Below are 25,334 nucleotides of genomic sequence, written 5' to 3'. Positions count from 1 at the left end.
ACGGCAGTGTTACCTGTTGAAATTTGATAGTAAAACAAGACGTAAAGCACGCTGGCAGGCATCAAATTATTATCTTCTCACTAACAGTACACCATTATGTCTGACTGCCGATTTGACATGAATTATGAACTGAATATAAAATGGAAAATTACAGGTTGTGGAAAGCCAAAAACATGGAAGATGTAAGTTCTCAGAGCAGGAAACTGACATCAATGTGGCGTTTATAATTTGTGCCAGATAATCCACAGTCACATTATAATCCTTGTATGAAGTAAAGGAAGACTGCTCAGCTTCCAGCTGAAATTTTAGCCTTTAAAAAAAACTTGTTTATGTGGTTGGCAGACATTCTAACTGAATAATGAATATGTAACCAAAACATATAGAATATAATTCATCCTAATTAGTGTAAGTGTAATTAAGGCCATGTCATCCTCCATCCAACCACTCAATATATATCAAAAGCATCACTTTCCTGAAACCAGTGCATCAATAGAAACAGTTTAGCATATGATCCATATCTGTTGTGCTAATCAGATTTTGTTCTTCCTAACGTCTCAATTAAACCCCATATTGACCTGAATGTGGTCGAGCAGTGGTAGTTGTTTCATCACAGTGGCATGTGTATGTTGAAAGCAATCAGTTCTCAGTTGTAGACTGGCTTTTGATCAGTGAAGTTACTCACTGCAAAGATTGCTCTGTCAGCAATGAACCCAGCCAACACAAAAACATTTACCTAGATCTTTTACCCATCATTTACAGGTCCCATGCCTCCTTCTTCCTCTATTCATAATCACTTCCCTGACTCAATGAGAATAACTGTGTCACATCATTAAACTATACTACCGGCTTTCCCGGAACAGTGCTAATTGTTACACTTGCTAGATTCAGGATTCTCTGAAATGCCAGGTATAAAACAACTAGAAAATCCCAAGTAAGCTTACAGTGTTGTAGTAGCTGGCTATTGTTTAGCGAGTGTGTGTGCTTGGATCTTGCAAAGCGGTACATCAGCAGCAGATAAATCTCTGCCACTTTGAGTTATGTAAAAGGCTAACAAGCACATAAAAATGCCATAATGGGTTATATAACCTGAAGCATTTGCTTCGCAACTAAACAGGTAAACTCCTGAAATACTGAGATGCCATGCCATCATAACATTTAAAAAATAAATAAAGCTAATACAGCAAATAACTTGCACACAACATGCTATAATATATAATGAAGGTGTGTTATATATAAAGCATATTAGTCTGTCAAGAAACGCATGATAATCACATGTTTTGTGAGGCAGAACATGGTTTTTAATAATAAGTCTACTAATAAAGGGTATACTGAGATAGTTTTACCTGTAGGCTGGCCCTCACAGTGACAATAAGTTTGAGCCAGATGGGGAATTTTGAGATACTCTTGGTAATGAAGGATGCCACTGTGTCACCATAGTCTGGTTTGTGAAACTCTGCCTCATTAAGGCCATCGATCAGGATGATGTAATCCTCTTCTGGAATCTTCTTTTCTGATTGAGAGAGTAAACACAAAAAAATAAATAAACCAGTGTCACATTAGCCACATAAAAATACCAAGTAAGGTCCACCACACAGCCATGGCTAACCGTTCCTCAAGCTCGTCTAAAATAGAAAGTGCACGATTCGTGCATTTACTACTGGAAGATATCAGACTTGTTAGCAGACTCTTAGCTCATTAAGATTGTGGATTAGCTGAAAATCTGAAAGATATTCAACAGTCAGTTTCCCCCCCCAGATTGAAAAAATATACATAAAGACACAGAACCACCCTCATCAGTGTATCATGGTGTATTTGTCTCACTGCTAACATGCTTCAGCATGCAGTACTTAAGCTCAGTGTCAGGATAAATTGTAAACTAGTCACTGCTTCCAAATAAATAATGTTTTTCCTCTATCCCTGTACAAACAGATAGTTCTTGCCACATCTTAAACATTGGTTTGTCTCAGTGGTTGAGGTTTTAAAGTAGCAAACTAGGTCAAATGTAAAATTTACTTTAAAAGTGAAACGTGATTATGCACATGAGCTGCAGCTAGTTTAAAGTGTCACAGAGACTGCATTATACCGCCTAACACACTGCGCATCCATGCACACTGCAGCAGATAAAGGTTTCATAATTTGTGCATACATGTTATTTTATACGCACCATTTAGGAAAGAGAGTCATTTTGTATGAATCTCCTGTTCAAATATGAACATGAATGAGCATGGGCTTTACACAGATTTTAATGTGAAAACAAGACAAAGTCAAATCCACTGCAGTGTGTGTATGAGGGTAAGAGTGCCATGGCTCAATTCTGGCTTTGGTTCAAGCAGACAGATGAAGAGTGCATTTAAATATTCATTATAAACAAACATGGTGATCTGAGCACTTTCCCCTGACCAAGCGGACTGAATTTACACAAAGCAGAAAAATAATTCTTTCCAGATCAAGGCCAGTGTGTGTGAGTGTGCTAGTGAACGCCTCTTTACTTTTATTCATTAACAAATAAGGCTCAATGAATGGCCCTTGCCAATTCCACAACTGGTTTGAAGTTTTTAACTGAATGATGAAGTTTACAAAACAACATTTCCCCCCATTTCAGCTAGCCATTTGTTTCAATACTGTGTTTAAGGGAGATGGAGCAGCTCCTGTTAGTGGCAGCTCTGTACCCTTGCCTGCTGCCACCATATTGATTCACAGTCTTTTCCTCTGCAATCATATAAACAGGGGGTTTGTCTATTAATGTCTCAGACCTGACCTTCCACAATACCTCACTGATTTAAGTGTAAAGCTGAAAGAAAAGACAAGACCCCTGTGTTCAATAAACCATAGTGATCCTGAAATGAGTGTGCTGCCTGTTGCTTTAAAAAGCTATCAAATATGTCGGTTCTCAGCAGGCTCAGTAAATAACAGTGCTTCTAAATGGTCAGTATGGACAGCTCAACAGCGTAGTCTGTCCAGTCATCATTTTCTTTTCAGAAGTGTAGTTTCATAAGAAAAGGCTAGAAAAGGCTTTGCTAGCCTTAATGACATTAATAAGTTAGGCCTCATCATGAGGAGCCGTCTTATTCTTTTATTGCCTTTTTGAATAACATGTAGATGGAACAGCAAATTATTACTAATACTGTGTGGCTCAAGAGAGCGTAAATTTGCATCAATGTTAACTGGACAAAAGCAAATCATCACATCGATTAGTCTCCTAGCTGGAGGCACTGCTTTTATCAGGCAACTAAAACAAACTGAATACTAAATACACATTTAAATCACCAACTGTAAAATCAGACCTCTTAAATATGTTACAATAGAATTGGTACAGGAAGATAACAGTAATACAACAGCACAACTACTGATTATGGGAAGGAATGGCAAGAATTCTGGATTATGTACCTTTGCGCAGGTTAATGAGTGGCTCCAGCACACCCCTGCGGAAAGCAGCCATCGGGTCCTGCACGCAAGAGCGCAGACTGAGCATGCTCTGTAGGTGGGGTTCTTTCAGTAGAAGCTCCCGGTAGGCTGTAAGTTGGTGTGCTCTGCACATGAGAGCAGCCACACTGTGTACAAACTCGGGCACTAGACAGGTGTAGGTGTTATCAGCCTGGCAGTAATGATATGCCACCACCTAGAGACAGAGACACAGACAGACAGAGCGAGAGACGGAGGGAGAGGAGGGTGAGTGAGTTTTTTTTTTTATAGTAGATAACTCCTAACGATATTCCATGGCTCATCATTCTGTGTATCTGCCCATGGTTCTTATGATACACATCTTTCATAATGCCGTGGTTTCACAACACTCTCTGAGGAGATCAATTTTCAATTTCACAAAACAGCAACAATTATATTCAGTAGTTGGGAGCATCCCACAGAATTATTTTTAAAAAGAGACCGTTTCAGAACATTTAATGACGATCTCTATTCTATTAGGTTTTTAATCATCAAAATGAACAGACAAATTAGAAGAGACTCTCCTGTGAAGCAAAGAGATGTCTTTTTGAATAGAGTTCATTACAAAAACCCATCAGAAGAGCTTAACCAACAAAAAAAAAAAAAAAAAAGAAAGACCTTCAAGGCACCTTTCATGGTTGTTTCTCAATTCTTCAGATTTATTAATGCAATCCCTGTTTGACAGCTGTATTTTCCATTTAGACAGGATAAATAAGAATGGCTCAAAGTTCACCTCAAGAGAAAACCTATAGGTATATGGAGACCGTTCATTTAATTCTGAATTTTACTAAAGAGAAAGATTTATTTGATGTTTTATTTGTTAATTAGTTAGTTAAAGAACTCAAATTGTCCCTGTTTTCTCAGACAGCCTCAGTGGAAGCAGCTCACCATTGCACTCTTTCAGTGAAACGGAATTGTATCCAGTACCTTAGGTGTTTTTTGTTGCTTATGCTAAGGCACTGTACTCTAACGCAGCACCTAGCATTTATTTGTCATTATGTTATCAAACCCTTACACACGTTGCAGCTAATTCTGCCTACCGAGAACCCTGTAAAACACATCCTCTAGCAAAGAAATGCATATTCATGATTTGATCACAAGTCATCCAAAACCAATAAATGCCCTTTGCTACCATCAACGCTTGGCAATAAGCAGAACAGAATAGATCATATGCCCTGTGAGAGACAGAAGTTCAGGAAGCTGATGTCTACTGCATGGCATGAATTAGAAATGAGGTAAGAGGTACGAACAAACAAAAATAAATAAATACACCTACATTTGTCAAATAGAAAGATTAAGATTTTAGGTGGATGAGTAGATGTTTTTGAGTAATATAGCTAGAGTTAATATGCTGCTCAGTCTCTGTCACACATCTACGTTTCTTTCAACCATCTTGGCAGCTGCAATTCCCTCTTCACTGGGATTAACTGTGGATCCCGAGGTCATTCTCAGCAGCCCATCTCATTCAGCTCTGAACACACACCTGTACTTTGCACTGCATCTGCACTGGCTTTCACAAATCACAATAAAATGAGCAGTGGCTGGCTGTATGTGCTGATGGACTGAAGTTTTTAAATGACTGAAAAGGGAGTGAAAGTTTTGAATCAGAGCAGGTGGCTCGGTAAGCCTTGGGTAAGTCCAGACTCCACTGCCAGACTTGACAATTCTCAACCCAGGTTTCGTACACATGCTTCCAGGACTTTCAAGGACTTTTCAAGCAATATTTTTTTTTTTTTTTGTTTTCAATGAGTATGATGTCATTCAAACATATTCTTTATTTTTTCCTTTTAAAATTCCCCCCCAAAAATTAATAATAATAAAACACAAACAATTTTTCTATGGCACCTTTTCCAGCTATGCTGGACTAAAGCTGCATTTCCCACACAATTGCTTCATCTTCACTGTAATGTCAACATAACAACAACTTTCAATTGAAAGTCACTAAACATGCTAGATGACGTCAAGCACGAATTAGCATTTCATTACATCATTGCGTTGTATTTGCATTCCGGCTAGTGTCAGCCCTTTACATCTGTTTGCTTCTTTCCTACACTGTGTTCACATACTGTGTTTTAAAACAGCCAAATTCATACTACAAGCTACTCACAGTTTGAAGTAGTTAAGCTACAGTCAAGCTACCCTTTTTTAAAAAAAGTAGTTAGCTACACTACAAGATACTAAATAAAAGTATCTAACGTTGAAGCTACTTAAATGGGCAACATTTTTTGGTATGTCATGATTGTAAATCAGCTTATGAATAACTGTGTATAATTCTGCACAATGAAATGAAAAACAATTTAAAAATAATTCCATGACAATTATGAATCCATAATGTGCACATTAGGCTACTTAGCAATTGAACATGACAATCGCGTTTATTTCTATATGCGTCCTTAAATTTGTGCTTGAACTCTTGGACGTTGTATTATAAAAAATTATAAAGTATTGGACAAAGTATTTTAATCTTTGGTTATGAACTTTGACAAAAAACACCACGGGTAATTGGTTCTCTCATTATCGGAATCAGTTGCCATTATCCGCTCCATCATGGATAATAAGGATGAATAATCAATACTTCCCATAGGCCATATATTATTATTATTATTTTTATTTTAATAATCAGTTTTTATACCACTGATTGATTAATGAATCATGGAAATAATAAATGAGATAAGACAGAAACATTTTCTATTGCTGCTCCTTTAAATGAGATGTTGAGGAATACCATCAGACTGTTGAATACAGAACATAAAATAAATTCCTGGGCATGCACTGATAAACATATTGAATTATTTTATTTTAAATGTAAACAATGTGTTGTGTTTGCACAGGCCACCCCAAAAAAACCAACAACAAAAAAACCCAAAAACTAAAGGGTCTGAAAAGTGGACCGGCGCTGTGTCTGTCACGATGTGTTTTCGCGTCATATCTGTGTCACTTCTCACATGAGTTTTCGTGACGAACCTACTTTTTACACCAGATAGAGTTGCCGGGTGACAGAACCATTGTCAGATCGTGTAGTGTGTGACCCCCTGTTGTTGACGACTTCATGACTCCTGATTACAATACAGCAAGTCGTGCAGTGTGAACTGCACAGCGATCTGCCAATGCTGAAAGTCGTGTAGCGTGAATTTAGCGTAAGCGAATAGCGGGAGGAGGGGGGGGAGGGGCTGCAGCGGGGTGTCATATATAACACTTGTATAAAATAAAATTTATAAAATATATTTTGTATTTATTGTCTTTCTATGATGCCATCAGTTTTTAAGTACCACTAAATAAAAAATGGCTATTTAAGGTTTTCCAGTACTTAAATTACAAAAAGCCAAATTTAAGCACCTTGTACGAACCCTGTCAACCGAACTAGAGCAGTTTTATGTAGTTGTGTACAGTAGAGTGGAAGGTGCAGAACTACCAGCTGGGGTCAAACTGAAGAGTGTCCGAGCCAACACAGCCGTAATCCTGATCCGAATATAGCCTAGTGATGATGTGTTTTTATGGCGTGCGCACACACACACACACACACACACACATATACATACACAAAGGATTGCATCACTCCAAATGTCATGTATGTATGTATGTATGTGTGTGTGTGTGTGTGCACATACATACACACACACACACACATACATACATACATACATACATACATGACATTTGGAGTGATGCAATCCTTTGAAGTGCAACTTTTATCAATCACTGAGACTCAGTTGGGGATTGAATCAAAGCATTTCCTGTCCTGACTTGTCCAGAGTCACTTAAATTTATGGACTGAACTGGAACTGTAGCATAGGTTAGATCAGCCTCAGGTAACCACAGAGAATATGTGAAATGAAACGGTCAGGTGGTGATGCATGAGGTGATGAAGCATAAACATATGAACATATAAACATATCAAAAACATATCCAGGAAAATCACTGTCAACAAATGCTGGAAAACAATCAATCATTGTTTGCATATTCATTTTTGATTTACAGAGACAAACACGTGCAACCAATTGACTGTTCTAGGCATTAATGAGAGATAATATTTTAATTGGTCATTAAATAAATCAGTGATTTATGAGCAGCTCTGAGGAAGCACCCTCTGTTCTCAGGTTAGTCTGTTTCTTCATTGCTCCTGTGAGCACAATTATGTACCTTAGACCAAATGACCATGTAGCCAACCGATTTCCATGGCAACACACAAGCAACTGCAGGTCCCCACGTGGAGACAAATTATACATCTTGTACTTCTGCTAGTGAAATCAGACTATTATTTCATAAGCGATTTTCTAACAGCTGCAAACATGCACTTAAAACACGTCAAAACGGTAAAATGGTCTATATTTGTCTCCACCATATCTAATACTTGTAATTTTCCCAGGAATTCAGAAATGAATGACACTACGACCTCTGCTCTTCTGTGCGACTCCTACAAGCCATACAACGATTCAAAGAAAAATGAAAACTTTGACATAATATATGTGTGTGCGCTCAAGTAAAACAAATCAATAATAATTGTTATTAATTCACTTCAAATGCTGGATTGTGTTGCGTTATAAACTAGGATATTGTTTTGATGAAAGCATATGCAATGTAACTCAAAATTACATTTACAAAATAAAACAAAACACATGCAAACATATACATACACATGCACAAACGTGCATATACACACACTGCACAAACTGTCTATTCAGGTTTTAATTGGCTTTAACTGAGCTTGAACGGCTTAGGAAGGAGCATGTGTACAGAAATGACACACGGCCATCTGATCTCACCCTGACCCTTTAAAACCAGCTTTTCTCAGACTCCTACATGCGTGTGCATGTGCATTTGTGTTCTTACAAAGAATGCTGGAATTATATCCCTTCACACAGCCATACCTACACACAGCATGTATGAATTGTACTCTAGTAAACCACTACTGGTTTTTAATTAAGACCAAAAGTCAAGTAATATGGCAGGAATGTAGGTTTGTTAATGTGAACATAAAGGCAAACCGACCATACATTCATAACATCATACACTAATCATACACACTTGGATAATCTCTAAACATTAAACCTCCAAAACAGATGCAGACCTGCAGCAAAGCATCACAATAAATGGCTTGTGAGGATGTTCAGCTAAGCATCATCCTATTCAGAAATGGGACAGAAAACGTCATTATACTGCAGACATACAAACCATATACTTTCTTCCCCTGCAATCACTCTAGCAAGCTATAGGTGAGCTTTCAATTACTATTTTTATATATAATTTAAAAAAAAATTAAATTATATATATATTACCCATGTTTGTGATATGGAATTGAAATTCTGGTGACAGCAACAAGCAGCACCAAGACAGGGTGACAAATGACATCTGAATAAAAACTACATCAATTTTATGTGACGTGACAAACCCAAAACAGCATTTCATTCCCACTCAGGTGTTTGATGCTCATAATAATTCTAGTCTCATATGTTCCTCATTTTTGCAACACTATAAAATTGCAATAAAAAAAAAACAGTGATGTGTAACAATTATATAATAAATTATAGTTTACTGCACTAACATTATTTAAAAAAAAAACAAAAAAAACCACATATATTCACCAAGCAACAAGAGTAACAGTCACGACATGCCCATAACGTTTTGATTGCTAGTGTCAGATTTGCATCACATCACCTACATTTAAGATCACACATGTTGAGACATCATTCAGTGGTTGGCTTATGTAAAGATGGTTTTCATCTCTTACCTACAGACCAGACATGGTATGATTCATTACAACATCACTGAATGCAGGTACAGCGCTGTGAAAAAGTATTCTGATTTCTTCTGTTTTTGTGGATCTCTCATACTAACTAGTTTTAGATCTTCAGACGAAATACAACATAAAAGCAACCTGAGTAAACACACCATACAGATTTATTTTTATTGAAGCAATAAATAAACAAATTAATAAAAATCTAACACCTATCGCCAATGTGCAAATTGCCCCCTTAAACTTAAAATCTGGTTGTGCCACCTTTAGCATCAATAACTGCAAGCAAACACTTCCCATAACTGGAGATCAGACTTTCACTTACTTCTAGGACTAGGACTTACCCCTATGCTTTGGATCATTGTCTTGCTGCATAATCAAGTTGTGCTTGAGTTTTAACTTACAGACTGAAGTCCGGACATTCTCCTTTAGGATTTTCTGGTAGAGAGCAGAATTCATGTTTCCCTCAATTATTGCAAGTTGCCCAGGCCCTGAAGCAGCAAAGCATCCTCACACCATCACACTTCCACCACCATGCTTGACCGTAGATATGATCTTTTTCTGGAATTGTGTTTGGTTTACGGCAGATGTAACGGTACCCCTGTCTTCCAAACAGTTCCACTTTCAACTCATCAATCCATAGAACATTCTCCCAAAAGGTTTGAGGATCATCAAGGTGTATTTTGGCAAAATTTAGATGAGCCTTAATGTTCTTCTGAGTTAGCAGGGGTTTTCACCTCACCACTCTTCCATTGATGACATTTTTGCCCAGTGTCTTCCTGATAGTGGAGTCATGAACAGTGACCTTTATTGAAGTAAGACAGGCCTATAGTTCCTTTGATCTTGTCCTTGGCTCTTTTGTGACTTGTTGGATGAGTAGTTGCTGTACTCTTGGAGGAATTTTGGAAGGTCGGCCACTTCTGGGAAGGTTCACTACTGTGCTGAGTTTTTTCCAGTTGGAGATAATGGCTATTGATAATGGATAGTGGTTCTTTGGAGTCCCAGAACCTTTGAAATAGCTTTGTAACGCTTCCCAGACTGATGTATTTCAACCACCTTATTCCTCATCATTTCTGGAATTTCTTTCAATTTTGGCATAGTGTGTTAATGAGTAAGACATTTTAACCAACTTCATGCTGTTGAAAAAGTTCTATTTAAGTGTTGATTTAATTGAACAGGGTTTGCAGTAATCAGGTCTGGTTGCGTCTAGTCCAGTTGAATCCTATTATGTATGCACTTTCATAGATTTGGGGAATTAATAACTATGGAGGAAAATACATTTTCACACTGGCCCAGTTAGTATTAGATAACATTTTGCTTCAATAAATAACTATCATTTAATAACTGTATTTTGTATTTACTCAGGTTGCCTTTGTTTTCTCTTAGATTTAATCTAGATTAAATAGATTAATTTCTGAAACTATTTAGTATGAGATATACACAAAAACAGAATAAATAAGCAAATACTTTTTCACAGCACTGTCCGTTTAGATCTGCCACTCATTCCCTCAATGTAATGGTATAAATGAGCTGAAGGACAATTCACATCAAGTACAATTCTAAAGCATTTCTGATCTTGTGATTCTCATGGAACAAATACACTTCCTTTTGAAAATATTTATATAACATTTATTTTATATATATATATATATATATATATATATATATATATATATATATATATAAATAAATGTGTGTGTATATATATATATACACACACACAAACACACACATTTATTTTTTATATATATATATATATATATATATATATATATATATATATATATATACATACATACATATACAAGCATACACACACACACACACACACATATATATATATACACATGAAATGCAAGCATATATTCCAAGTGATCCATTTAATTCTTTCAGTGTTATTTTCTACACTAAATAGCATTGTTTGTTTCTTTGTCTCATCTCTGCACATGATAATCTGTTGATTGATAGTCCATTGTATTTATTTTGCACCTGGCATATATATGCATATAAGTATTCTTGACCTCTTATTCAAATAGATAAGTGCAAATAGCAAATAGCTAAGTTACTGTGTGGTGTATTATCATATTGACCACAAAAAAAAAAGGACTATTCATAGTCAACACTTCATCAATGTGCAGGAACATTAATATTTTTTGGGCATTAGATTAAAAATCATCAAATCATTACGTATTTAAAAAGAGTATACTGTTTAAAATTAGAACTTCAAGGATTTAGCTTTAAAGAAGTATTTGGTGCAGTGGCCAAATCACCAAATACCTTACATTTCACAAAAGTGCATGCGTGCTTTAGCCAGTTCAGAAAAAGTGTCTGAACGGCTTTTTGCAAAGACGTAAATGCGGGCTCTCTTCTTCTCAGTGATCAGCGGGTATCAGAAACTGAAAGTTGTGCAGCGCCACCTTGTGTACAAGGGTATTTCTGTATTTCAATAAGCGCCATCTACTGTCAGGGAGTAAATTTGCACTTTTATTCAGTGCATCGTCCGAGTTTAAAGCCTGGGTGTGAACACAAATAAACTCGGTCAAAAAAACGACCTGGTCCCGGTGTGAACGGGCCTTTACGGTGAATCTGGAGCTTATCCAGGGGACACTAGTCGGGCAGAATTCACCTCGGATGGGACGTCAGTCCATCACAGTCCAGCACCATCCACACACTCATTCACACCTAGGGGCGATTGAGAGAACCAATTCAACTATTATTGTGTTTTTAGGAGGAAAACAGAGAAGCAGGAGGAAATCCACACAGACACAGAGAGAGCATGTGAAACTCATTACAGACAGTAATCTCAGGACTAAACCTGGAGAACCTGGATGCAACACCGTGCTCATGTGGAACCAGAATAACACAGATATACTGTTTATTCACTCAGTTGTCAGTTTTTAAGTATACTGGACTGTAAGTACAACTGACCCTAAGGTATCCAGCCTCACAGCCTCTGGACACTGTTGTATGTATGTATGTATGTATGTGTGTTTCAAAAGTATAACACCACAACACAAGTCACCCTGAAGGTTAACTGTACTTCATTTTTCTTTTATAAACTGGTGAGACTAATGAAGTGAACACAAACAAGCTCCACACACACACAGCCTTCAGCTGCAGGCAGTGTTGTCCTGGAGGACGTTACCTTGGCAGCCAGCCGCTTCACAGCCTCCTCTCTGTTTCGCCGAAGCTCAGGTGTACTGGGGCAACTGCTGGACTGCAGGGTGTTGGTGCTGCTGGACGGAGGAGTGACCTGTGGGGGCTGGCTCAGGGGCAACTCTGAACCCCCACCTACACATGTAATTCAAACACAAATTAATACATATGTACACTGTAACCAAGCAGTACACATCAATAAATCTGTATTTAAATGTACTACCACCTATAATATGGGAGCATTTATTTGACCTGAAACAATTTAAACAACAATGCTACATTATACATACTGATTTGTGAAAGTCACCCAGACTACTTTTAGTCATGTTAAGCTCATATAGCACACATTGCATTGCAGTCTCAACCTTACACTGGCGCATCACAGCTGTACTTACTTTTTGGAGATGCATGAGGACTGTTGGAGGCGATCTGTCTCATGCGGCCTCCGTGGCAGCTGAGGGCCACCAGGCGGGAGATGATGGCAGTCTTGCCAAAGCCCACATTACCCACTACTGTGGCCCCGAGACTCTCTCCTGATTGGCTGCTGATCAACACATCCTCTAGCTGCTGAAACAGCCAATCCCGACCCACAAACACTGAATCCGTAGTGATGCTTGGAACCTCAAACAGAAGAGGCTTTAGCATGATATCCACAGGCTTATATGGAGCGAAGCGTGCTGTGGGATAAGCGCACACACACGCATAGGTCAGGTGATTACTGAGCAGAGGATCATAATTACAATTCTCAGCCTTGAAAAAAGAAAAGAGGCAAAAATGCAAATGTGATCAGCATATTAGTGCTAATCTGGTAACAGTTGTGTCTGATAAGCCTCCTTTGAATACACTGTTGTTTTTAAGACCCTCACCTCACTTATAAATAGTAATCGCACATGCTCTAAAGCTGAACGATGAAAATAAACTCATTCATAAACTGATTTGATTCATGCTACCATCAGAGCTGCTGAATAAATAACCAGAGAAGCAAAGGCAGAGAGAAGGCAGATTTATGTCTATCCTTAAGCCAAATGCTGGTGTTACTGATTAGGGCAGTGCTGTCTATCTCTGCAGCTTTGATCTCATGACACACTGGCTGTGTATGATTGCCAAGTGGTACAAGAAACTGATATGAAAGAACCAAACATTCGAACGTCAATAATGCCAAGAAATATAAACCTCAAATGCTCAAAGACAGATAAATCAGATATCAGTGCCAGGACAGGGTCTGAAATCTAGATCTAAGAAGCTCACAACCTTTCACCTGCTTTTGTGGGTTTAGTTTACTCGCAGCTTAAATAGAATCGAACAGAATAGAAATTTTCATTTGTAGGACAGTTTGACAGCTCAGAACCTAAGGTGTGTGTGTGTGTGTGTGCACAACTGTATGTGTGTCCAAAGAAAACTATAACTCTCCACTCTTTCTTTTCCTTTTTCCCTCCCTCTTTTAAAACTCTCATCTCCTCAAAGCTTTTTTAATGCCATTCTTGCGCTCTTCTCTCGGTCACTCTCCTCTCTCAGTAGCAGTCTCACTTCTCTCACCCTCTCAGGATGAAAGAGCAGACTAGGTGCAGTGTGCCTGGGGCAGGGCTGCTCTGAGTGGAAAAGACTGCAGAAGAGAGTGTATTATCATCCACTCTCAGCACTGGGCCTTTTATTCATCCTTTCCAATGACACAGTCATTTATAGAATTTGGCTGAATCCATACTGAAAAGTTATTACTTTCTCTGGCTAATGCACAGACACAGGCACACAATCTGAAGAGAAGAACATGGGGATATACGTAAGGGGTCGGCTAAACACTGCCCGGGCTAAAGGGATACGCAGGCTGTGTGTCAGGACTATTGTAATTTCAGCAACTAAACTCTACTTCCTATTAACTTCTTTTTTTTTTTTTCTTCACTTCACAGTGGTGCAGCCTCGATGCTGTAACTATAGTGTATACGTAAGTTGGCTGAGGACCTGGTTGACAGTAAAACATACTAGGTTTCATACTCTGTGAATTACAAACATTCAAGTAATATAATGTGTCCTATAAAAACTTTATCAGAGACAATATAGACTATAGCTACACAGTCATCCCCTCCATAGGAATTTATATACCTGTTCATTTTCCTTATTTTGTATTAATGCGCTTAACTAACTAACTCGCTCGCCATACGTCATTACATTATGTTATTCACCACTGGCCTAGTCAATTACGTTTCTGGGTAACCAATACATGGGTTTGAGGAGCACACTGGAGTTTTTACTTGCCTCTAAAAAATATAATCATTTGTCCACCACGGTACGTGATTTAATGAGCATAAGCTGTAGAAGTGTGGAAACTAGTGAAACTCTATGGGGGTGTGACGAGCAAAGGTTTATGTGTAAAGTTGCTATTAGAACATTTACATGGTCTGGAGAAACCTACAAAACAAACACAGCCTAGTGCGAAATCTTCACGTGTTCTGTGTTCAGTGTGTCCATATCCCTTTGCTCTACATGGAGGAAAGGAGAAAGGGAAAAAATGAGCTAGTGTGAAACGTATGCGAGTGCTCAGTGATTTAAACTTGCATTATTAATGCACAAAGTCATGTGCAACATGCAGACTCTGACCTTCCAGAAAATGTTTCCGCCAACGGCATCCTACCACTCTTTGAGCACAAAGGCAGGCTTAAATTCAACTATGTGATGTGATGAAATCCATTCATTTGGAAATAAAAATTGGGTATCGCCTGCAGTCGGTGCACTAAACTTGAATTGGCTGTCTCATTTAGGGTACTCCTAGAAAAAAAGTCATTTCCTTCTGTCAAATTAAAAAGACTTGACTCATGGCTCAAATGCAATCAACAGGTGCTGGAATATGCTGCTGGCATTTTACCTTGACTGCTGAAAGAAACAGCTCCATTTCCCTTCATCCAACAGTGAGATTGCATTGTAATTACAGAATCTCTGGAAGAATGTATAGTTGTTGTTTTTTTTTTTTGTGATGCTGAGTGTGAGGCAAACTTTTGCCTGGAGTTTGCTTTTCTTGGGTCACTAATTTGATTAACCGGCTTTGGGTGAGGGGCTGGAAGAGGGGGAATGAGCGTACCTTTGTCGTAGGGTGGCCTTCCTCCAGTGTTGTGCCACGGCATGCGTATGGAGGTGCGCAGTGGTGTGTTACGCTGTTCATCAAGATAGCTCAGGTCTTCCAGTTTAGTAGAACTGGTAGCTAATATTGGAAGAGAGAGCAAGCGAAAGAGAGGACTTAATCATTCAGATGAGCAAAAGCAATGCCAGTCATTTAAAAAAGAAAAAGAATGAACAAACCATAAACAACTCTGCCATTCTATACCAAGCACCAATGTTATCATTTTGCAATACTGAAAACAGTTTGAGCATACAGCAGAATAAGTGATCTGCAAGTGCTATCAAAGCTATATTTTGAAGGACTCCTGCTGAAATGGCACAGTAATGATGCAAGACAGTGAGGCTTTATTATTAGTATTATTTTTTCTTTTTATTAGTTGTTTAAAAGGATGAAGAGTATTTTCATCTCAGCTTTACATTAGCCCTTTCCTGAACTAGTAGAGATTAGAAAACATCACCCAGGTGGAAAACAGAGCTTGCATATTCCACATTACTAGCAACACTAACAGGTTTTCTCAGGGATCAAAACTCACCTGAAGGTGTCAGTACAAGCACTCAAGGGACATAGAGAAAATGCTACAGGACAGAGAGGCACCGAAGTGAAATGGCAAATGAAAAACACTATGAGAAAGAACTGGCAGAACTGACAGGTACTGAAGAAGGAGCTATCCAGAGCCCTTTATAAAAATGCCATGATATGCCACTCAAGAAGCATTCTTACACAGCAACGGAGCACAGAAGTGCGAAGTCATAAACACGTGCAGTACGATCCACAATGAAGCGTATTGTAACTACACACTAACACTACATACCATACACCACATACTAGACTATCATACTCCTTCCCCAAAGGTGGGAAAGTACACCAGCAATGGCCTAGTCACCTTACCAGAACGGTTCTCAGAACCACCACCCACAGCACGAGTACAGTCATGCTGACACCAGAAGAACATCCACAACATTCTACAGAGATTAGAAATCAAACAATTACTGGCATATATCTGCACAAACCTCATAAAATAAAAGACAATATTACATTTTATATCCCTCTATGTGGCCCAGAACATGCTGAATATAAGAACATTTCATTGATTCCCGATGCGGTTACGAAATGAAATCACCTAACAAGAAAAATGGTGCTCTGCTGAGACTGCCACTCACTCTACAAACTTTTTTAGAAAATTGAAATGGCTTTAATTTCTTCAAAGATGGATACATCACTCACTGCTATATACATATAACCATATCCCTCCAGTAGATAGCCCATACTGCTAAAGAAATATTTCTGGAATTAAAATGACAGATGTGCTAAGAAAGTGTGAACATTTATAAGATCTGAATGCAGGAACAAAGACTAATTTATTTATTTTAGCTTAGCAGATATCAGACACGGTAAAGTAAGTTTGTTTTTTTTTTTAACCAAATTACTACCCCACTGATCTTATTTACATGCTAAATACCCTCTACACATCCTAACCGAATGATATTTCCTGCAAAACAAAAAGGGAATATTTGCAGTGGGTTTGAAATAAGCTTTTGATTCTATCTGGCACAAATGATAATTGTGGAAACTTACTGAAAATGCGTAGGTGTCAAAACAAGAAATAATTCATTCAAACAAGAACTTGTGGCATACTGGCAACAAATGAACAAATAGAAATAGAACAGTCTCGGCCTTAAAAACATTCTTAATCTTTAATAAAGTATCACTGTGATCAACTAGGGTGCAATACAAGTATCTATACACATTGACTGAAGAGCATCTGTGCAAACATTTATCATATGCAATTATTTATCATACATATTTATTGTATTTTCCAATTTGCACTCATGTTAGGAATAACTTCACTACTACCGACCTGATGTTGGAGTTGTTTTTGTTGTTTGTTTACATTTACTTTATATGCTGTGTATATGGCTGTGAGAGTTACCTTATGTGTTCATACTTGGCCAATAAAACTGAAATATAACTTCTCAGGATAGCAGAAAGAGACAGGGCTGCAGTGTTTGCCCAAACACAGTGTAAAGTCTGTGGTCAGTTTAAAACAGCTCATAGAGATGGCTCCTTGATGCAGATGACCTGGTTTTGTATCTTTCTAATGGAACAATGCCTACAGCATAGCCTGGCTCTACTGCTATAGTAATGCCAAACATTAATTAGAAAAATCAATTATTGAGAAGGAAATTCTTCAGGGAATCAATCAACTTTGAGGAAAAAGCCAGGCTTCTGTATTATAAATACCTAAATGCTGTGGAAGCAAACCCTTTATAACGCCATTTTAAAAGTTCATGAGAACACAATGGAAATAATGTAGTGCATAATAAGGAGAACGGGGCAATCGGTGAGTCATCTTACTCAGCTGGTCCTCAGCCATCTCAAGAACTACTAACCCAGAGATTTAAGACTAAATCAAAGCAGCACAAAATGACAGTGCTAAACAGCTAGCACACCATGGCACAACTACCTGGCTAACACGCTCAGAACTGACATGATAAAGTACACACTCTGTGAGCATTGTCTACCTACAGAAACCTGCAGACGCCAAAAACACCCAAAGAGCAGAAGATATGCATTATAGCTAGTAAACCATTTAACTAATGAAAGTGGCAAACACGGGAGAGGGGGGAAATGACATCATAGAAAATGTCATTCACAGAGAGCGATGATGACAGACGCAGCAACCCACTAACTGTGCAAAGAGCCATGTCAGTCAGAACACACATGAAGAAACACACACACACACACATACACGCAAGCATCTCCTGCTAAATAAATTAACTCATTAATGAAATAAAAACAAAACAATGCTCTTTTGAGCTGGAATGACCTCCATGAAGAGGTCATGCAGAAATTAACTAATGAGAGGTCAGAGATAATGAGCATGAAAGACAGCAGAAAAATTATTCTTCAACATGAGCATGATGATTCAGTAATAGTTCTCAAGCAGTGATTTAAAAAAAAAAAAAGTACTATACCATAAATCAATACACAATCACAGGCTACATTTTATATTCAGAGCACAAAAAGCATCCTGAGTTACTGGGCTTTTTTTTTTTCAGCTACATTTTAAGCCAGCAACTCTCCCACAGCAAACTCCCTCCGCTTCCCACACTGCTAATTCCCTGTGCAGAGCCCGAACAAACTGGAACAGTGCATACTTACAGAGTGAAGCCGGTCATACAGACCAGCATGGAGGAAAGAGTCTGTTCCCCAAACACAAACACGGAGGCGGTGTGGAGAGCATTTTCATTCTTAACAGCAGGGCAGACGAACCAACCCTCCACCTCGCTGCTCAAAATCCTCCATATCCACTCACACACACACTCACACTCTCGCATTCAACTGGTGACTGAAGCTGCAGCGAGAGCAAGAGTCGCTACTGTAGATTCAGAACAGAGAGGGGGAGAGAGAGAGAGAGAGAGAGAGAGAGAGAGAGAGAGAAAGAGAGAGAGAGAGAAATAGTATCTGGCATTAAAAATGTGAGACCTAATGCTACAGCTCACAGCGAGGGTGGGGAAAGAAGAGAAATGTGGAGGGACCTCTGTCAACCGAGCGACTGACTACGCTCTGAGCTGAGTAGCTGGAGAGGAATTAATCAATGATCCTCTTGGAGAAAGAAAGGGGTGGAGGAAGAGAAAGAGTGAAGCAGAGATAGAATGAAACATATATAAATGGGGGAATTTATTGAATAATAAACACATGGGGGGGGGAACAGAAACGAAGGAAAGAAAGATCAAGATGAGAATTCAGAAAAGGGGTCTGCGAGGACAGATGCGAGATTAAACAGCATAAGAGAATGAATTAAAAGAAGAAAAAAAGGAAAAGTCAGAGAGAGTTGATGCTCTCTCTGATGCAAGACGAAAGCAAATGGGGGCGGAGCAGAAAAAGAGAGGGTGTGTATGTGTGTGTGGGGGAGAAACGCCAATGCCCTACAAGCCTAACTCTAACCTCCCTCTCCCTCTCCCTCTCTCAGTCACACACACACACACACACAGGTTTGAATGCATTACATTTGTACACATGGTGCACAACAGGGCAGAGATGGTCCTAAGGATCAAGCCTATCTAGGCACATACTTGGCCAATGATCAGCTCCACAAAGAACTACACCACTCTGTCTGTCTCTGACTGCAAAGCCAACTAATGACAGTCTGCAAAACAAAACAAAACATATATATATATATATATATATATATATATATATATAAATAGCAAACCTGACTCTTTCTTTTATTCCATCCATCCATTAATTCTGTTTGTTGTCATGAAGAGGGACCATTGATCTGCCACTAATCAATCATACAGTGAAATTCATACTGATGGATCACAGCCAAGAATCATGATTTTCTCCAACAACTGCTAGCATAATAGCTTTAGGCATACGGTAAAACTGCAACTGAAGGTGAATGAATGAATGAAAATAAGAGTTCTGCAAGATATGGGTTTGTGCTCAAAATGACATTATATACAATCCCCTCAGAAAATGTTGGAACTGCAAGGCCAAGTCTATTGTTTTCACTGTACACTGACGACATTTGGGTGTCAGATCAAAAGATAATCGATAAGAATTTCAGCTTTCATTTCCTCACATTTACATTTAGCTTTGTAAAAAAATTTAAAACATGGCACCTTTGGTGGATGACCACCCAATTACAGTATTAGGTGAGCAAAAATATAAGAACAGATAGATTTAAATTAAAGTACACAGCACTTAATATTTGGTTGCATATCCTTTCCTAGCAATAACTGCATGAAGACGGTGACCCAGTGACATCACTAAACTGTTGCATTCCTCTTTTGTGATGCTTTTCCAGCTTTGCACCGCAGCCTCTTTCAGGTGTTGTTTGTTCTGGAGGGGTTTCTCCCTTCAGTCTCCTCTTCAGGAGGTGAAATACATGCTCAATTGGGTTAAGGTCTGGCGATCGACTTGGCCAGTCTAAAATTTTTCAATCCCCCTCCCACCGAAGTCCTTTGTTGTGTTGACAGTGTTTATTTGGGTCATTGTCTTGCATGATGAAGTTGCTCTCAATTAGATTGGATGCATTTCTCTGTAAATTGAAAGACAGGGTTTTATGTTTCTGTAGACTTCTGAATTCATTCTGCAGCTACCATCATGAGTTACTTCATCAATAAAGATTAGTGAGTCCATTCCAGAAATAGGCATGCAAGCCCAAACCATGACACTACCTCCACCGTGCTTGACTGGTGGGTTATGTTTTGGTTCATTATCAGATCCATTCTTTCTCCACACCTTGGTCTATGCATCACTTTGTTAGAGGTTAATCTTGAATCTTTGTGAATTCCAATCTGGCCTTCTGATTCTTACTGCTGATGAGTGGTTTGCATCTTGTGGTATGGCCTCTATATTTCTGCACTTAAAGTCTCCTTTGTACAGTGGATTGTGATACCCTCACCCCTGCCCTGTGAAGGTTGTTGGTGATGTCACTAACTGTTGTTTTTCTTCAGGTTTTTCACAGCTCTCACAGTGTTTGTCATCAACTGCTGCTGTTTTCCTTGGCCAACCTGTTCCATGTCTGGTTGTTAGTACACCAGTGGTTTCTTTCTTTTTCAGGACACTCCAAATTGTTGTACTGGCTATACCCAATGCTTATGCAATGGCTCTGATTGATTTTCCCTCTCTCTTAGCTTCAAAATGGCTTGCTTTTCTCCCATAGACAGCTCTGTGATCCCCATGTTGTTTTATCCTTTTTAACAAGTCTTCACAGGAAAAACCTAGGGCTGAAACCAAGAGTAGACATTCAGAGCTATTAATTCATTAAACAATCATTTAAACAGGGCACACCTCCAAGAAACACCTATCAGTCACGTGTTCCAATATTTTTGATTACTTGAAAAACTTTGTGGGTTCAAACAAAATATGCCATTTTCTAAGTTGTTTAACACCTATAGATATTCATATGAGGAAATGAAAGCTGAAATTCTGATCATCTTTTGATCTCAAATCCTTCAATCCCAAATACCTTCAATGTATATTGGAAAAAAAATAGAATCGGCCTTGCTGCTCCAATACTTTCAGATTTATTGTGTGTATTCTACACACAATAAATCCCCATCAAAATAAATAACAGAAATATTTCCAGTACGGCGCACGGTGGCTTAGTGGTTAGCACGTTTGCCTCACACCTCCAGGGTCCGGTTCGATTCCCGCCGGGGCCATGTGTGTGCGGAGTTTGCATGTTCTCCCCGTGCTGCGGGGGTTTCCTCCGGGTACTCCGGTTTCCTCCCCCAGTCCAAAGACATGCATGGTAGGCTGATTTGCGTGTCTAAAATGTCCGTAGTGTATGAATGGGTGTGTGAGTGTGTATGTGATTGTGCGCTGTGATGGACTGGCACCCTGTCCAGGTTGTACCCTGCCCTGTGCCTGATGTTTGCTGGGATAGGTTCCAGGTTCCCTGTGACACTGAAGAAGGAGTAAGCGGTAGAAGACGGATGGATGAATGGATTTCCAGTACGATAAGCTGATGAGATACTGCTTAGTTTAAGTAACCAAGAGTGATCTTTGTGGGACTGCATCCCACCAAGAAACACAGTTTTCTGATGATATTTTTTTTAAATGAAAGCTGATAACTGCAAATTTCCTGCATTTTTATAAGTTCAACACAAAGTTTGGGTCATTGTGTCTGAAAATGCCTTGCACCTTTTATAATGTCATGTCAGTAAACATAGCAGTCTAACAAAGCACAAATATGAGGAAGTGGAATTTGAATGAGATGTAGTCATATGACTGGGTTCCATACGAAATTCTTACATATTAGATACTACAGTACACAGTAGGAGTAATAATAATACTCATGCATCATTTCATTTCTAATATTTGAGGTCTTACAAGATGCAACAATCCTGTCAGGTCACAATTCTACCAGATGTGCACTTTAGTCCGCTCTTCCATTGACTGAAGTGCAATTCAAAGTTCCAAATAATTCCACAGGTTTTCTATGGGACTGATCATCCTTAGATTTTTGCAGACCAGTCTGAGTGTCGCAGTGTTCCATCATGCAATAATTCACACTCTATGCACCCTTGTCCTTCTGGAATGTGTCAAAGCTGTGTTCTGCTTAGACATGAAGTACAATAGGCAACCTACATTCGTTCCTGCAGCTCAACCTATAGGCACTGCATAATAAGGCGCTGCTATTAGTGGCTGTGACTAATTGTTTATCCAGAAAGTACATTACAGAAGTACAATTATAAACCATATTAATACAGCTATGGTATTTTTGAAGATCGCAATATTTGTCACAGATCTCCATCCTTAAAAGAAAACCATGCAAGATAAACTGTATGGCCAAAAGTATGTGGACACCTGCCTATTACACCCATATGTGGTTTTTCCCCCCAAACTGTTGCCACAAAGTTGGAAGCACACGATTGTATAGGATGTCTCTGTACACTGTAGCATTACAATTTCCCTATACTAGAACCAAGAGGCCCAAACATGTACCAGCATGACAATGCCCCTGTGCATAAAGTGAGGTCCGTGAAGACATGGCTTGCCAAGGTTGTAGTGGAACTCAAGTGGCCTGCACAGAACCCTGACCTCAACGCCACTGAACGGGAACCAGGCCTTCTAGCACAACATCAGTGCTTGATCTCATTAATGCTCTTGTGGTTGGTATGATGACCAAATCTAGTATGAGTGAGATGGTCTTGTGTCAACATACATTTAGCCATATAGTATATTTGTACAATTTATGACAAAATACCATAATGATAATCTCAAAAATGTAAACATAAGTGTTTTTCTACATCACTTACTCAGCTAGTGTCTAATAGCACACTTCATGCACATTTTAAAGATGAGCTAAATGTCGTTTCATCATGAATTAGTCATTCATATTCAGGCAGTTCTTTTTCACTTGTGTCCCAGAGGGGCAGGCTCCACAGTCTGATGATGGCAAGTCCAATAACTTTCAGAAGAACATGCAGAACACTGCATGGTGACAGGGCATCTGCAGCCCAAACAAGCCTGTGGCACTCTGACTGCCTTCTGCCAGACATGCTCAGCTACACACGTCCAAGTTTTGACAGCTCACAGCAACACAACACACAAAAAACATACAGAGAAAGAAAGTTTCCTTTTAACTACGCCACCTATGACTTCTCCCTCAACTCACAGCCTATCTGTATAATCAGCAGAACTTCTTGCTCTATAGCATGTTCGCTATTTTAGCCGTGACCTCAATAAACATGCCGCTCCCTAAAAAGAAAAACATGGTGTGAGTCAAACTGTCATACATCCACTTAGGGCTGTGCGATACGACAATGCAATATCGATATCATGATAAATGATGTCACAGTACACATTTCTGAGATATCACAGGTTGCAAGCAGCTGATTTGATCATTTATGTTAAAATATAATTACCACCACTACTGGTTTCCTGGTAGTTTGTTACTAAACCTATACATCATAACATTGTGCGTCATTTAAAAAAAAAAGGGTTTGTGATATGATATTTTTGTCATACCACACACACACCTCAATCCACTGCATTTATAGAAAGTCAAGCAAGTAAGCAAAAAAATTCAATAAATGAAAGGGAGGCTCTACAACGTTTTATATATCGACAGGGTGAAGACCAGAGTATCTCTCATTAATCTCTAATAAAACAAATTGTGTATATTTCATTAGGTTTATTACGGTGCCAAAGGTAGTATAGATGAAAACAGCTCTATCAGGTAAAATAAACAACCTTTTCTTAAGAATCTCAGCCATTCTTCAATCTCTCTTTTTCAGTCTTTAATTCCTTCCATCGTTCCTGCCTCATTGATCGTAATCCGCAGCGGCGGTGAGACGAGAGCCTCTATCCGATTCACCCGCTCTCCTGACTGCTGAAGTTCTACCCACAGTGGGATGATTATTGGAGAAACTTTCATGTACGAATCCCCAACTGTTTTTTTGTTTTGTGTTTTTTTTTTTGATGGGTGCAAAGCCTGCATCCACAAAGTCTGGTGTTTCCCCACATAAAAGTGATATTCTGGCAACCAACCAAGTATGTTTTGTCTCATTAAAAAAACATCACATTTTATTTTCTGTTCTTGTCTTAAGTTGAAGAACTGCGAGAGAGAGAGAGAGAGAGAGAGAGAGAGAGAGAGAGAGAGAGACAGCCTGACACTAAAAGTATACTTTATATTCCAGATCTGTGGGAAATAGTTTTGGGAAAAGTCTGCCTTGAGCCTCACTGTATCACATCCATACAGTATTGCAAGAGTAGAGTTCAGTGCAGTCATCAGATATTGATACTACTACTATAACATTCATGTATGCTTCTGTCAAAGTTTCTGCCCCCCCGCCGTTATTCCAGCAAACACACAAATCACCAAATCTCTGTAGACTATTACAAGCTCAAATGAACATCCCACTGAGTAATTGACTATGACTGCTTGATAAAAATGGAATAAACAGCTTAAGAAAGTCTGGCCAATTTCATTTGTTTTCTTTAAATAAATAATGCTTGGGAATTGCAGAAAACAAAGCAACATACTGCTCATTGTTTCATGCTACTGTACCTAGAGAAAAAATGAACTTTTGAAACTGCTCGGCTATATGCGTGAAATGGAAACTTCCTGATTTGTAATTCACTTTGAATAAAAGCCAAAAGACTGTAAAATGTAATGTAATCTCTTTTTCCCTACAGTTCTCTGGGAGGAGAAAGAGCTAGAATATCTGTCTGGATGCTGCTGGCCCTGCATTCTCTTCACTAAAACCCAAGCATACCGCTTTAGGCTGACGATGAATATGACTGGCACTCAAGAAGGGTTACGCAGAGAAGTGCGCTGCAGACATGTCCTACTGAGATAACACACTTAGAGATATAAAAGTGGGGCTTAACGGCCATTCAGCATGCAATCAAAATATAACAAATGAATTTGTC

The 25,334-nt window shown here is 38.8% G+C and overlaps 1 protein-coding gene across 4 annotated transcripts in view; it reads right to left on the bottom strand.

Moving 5' to 3' along the window:
* tanc1b (tetratricopeptide repeat, ankyrin repeat and coiled-coil containing 1b) overlaps nt 1-25,334 on the bottom strand; it is a 157,591-nt gene that overhangs the window by 31,880 nt on the left and 100,377 nt on the right. For 3 of the 4 annotated variants that reach the window (XM_053627140.1, XM_053627141.1, XM_053627142.1), the window contains 5 exons: nt 15,402-15,521; nt 12,727-13,008; nt 12,321-12,466; nt 3,388-3,619; nt 1,344-1,510 (listed from right to left, as the gene is read on the bottom strand). In XM_053627140.1, the coding sequence (XP_053483115.1) occupies nt 1,344-1,510; nt 3,388-3,619; nt 12,321-12,466; nt 12,727-13,008; nt 15,402-15,521 (947 nt within the window). Of the gene's footprint in view, nt 1-1,343; nt 1,511-3,387; nt 3,620-12,320; nt 12,467-12,726; nt 13,009-15,401; nt 15,522-18,602; nt 19,536-25,334 lie in introns of those variants that run through there. The other variant, XM_053627143.1, reaches the window with a different exon arrangement.

This window comes from Ictalurus furcatus, chromosome 6 (assembly GCF_023375685.1).
Source record: "Ictalurus furcatus strain D&B chromosome 6, Billie_1.0, whole genome shotgun sequence".
In the NCBI taxonomy this organism is placed as follows: Eukaryota; Metazoa; Chordata; class Actinopteri; order Siluriformes; family Ictaluridae; genus Ictalurus; species Ictalurus furcatus.
Note: the sequence above shows the minus strand (reverse complement) of the source record. Positions and strands in the feature narration are given on the sequence as shown.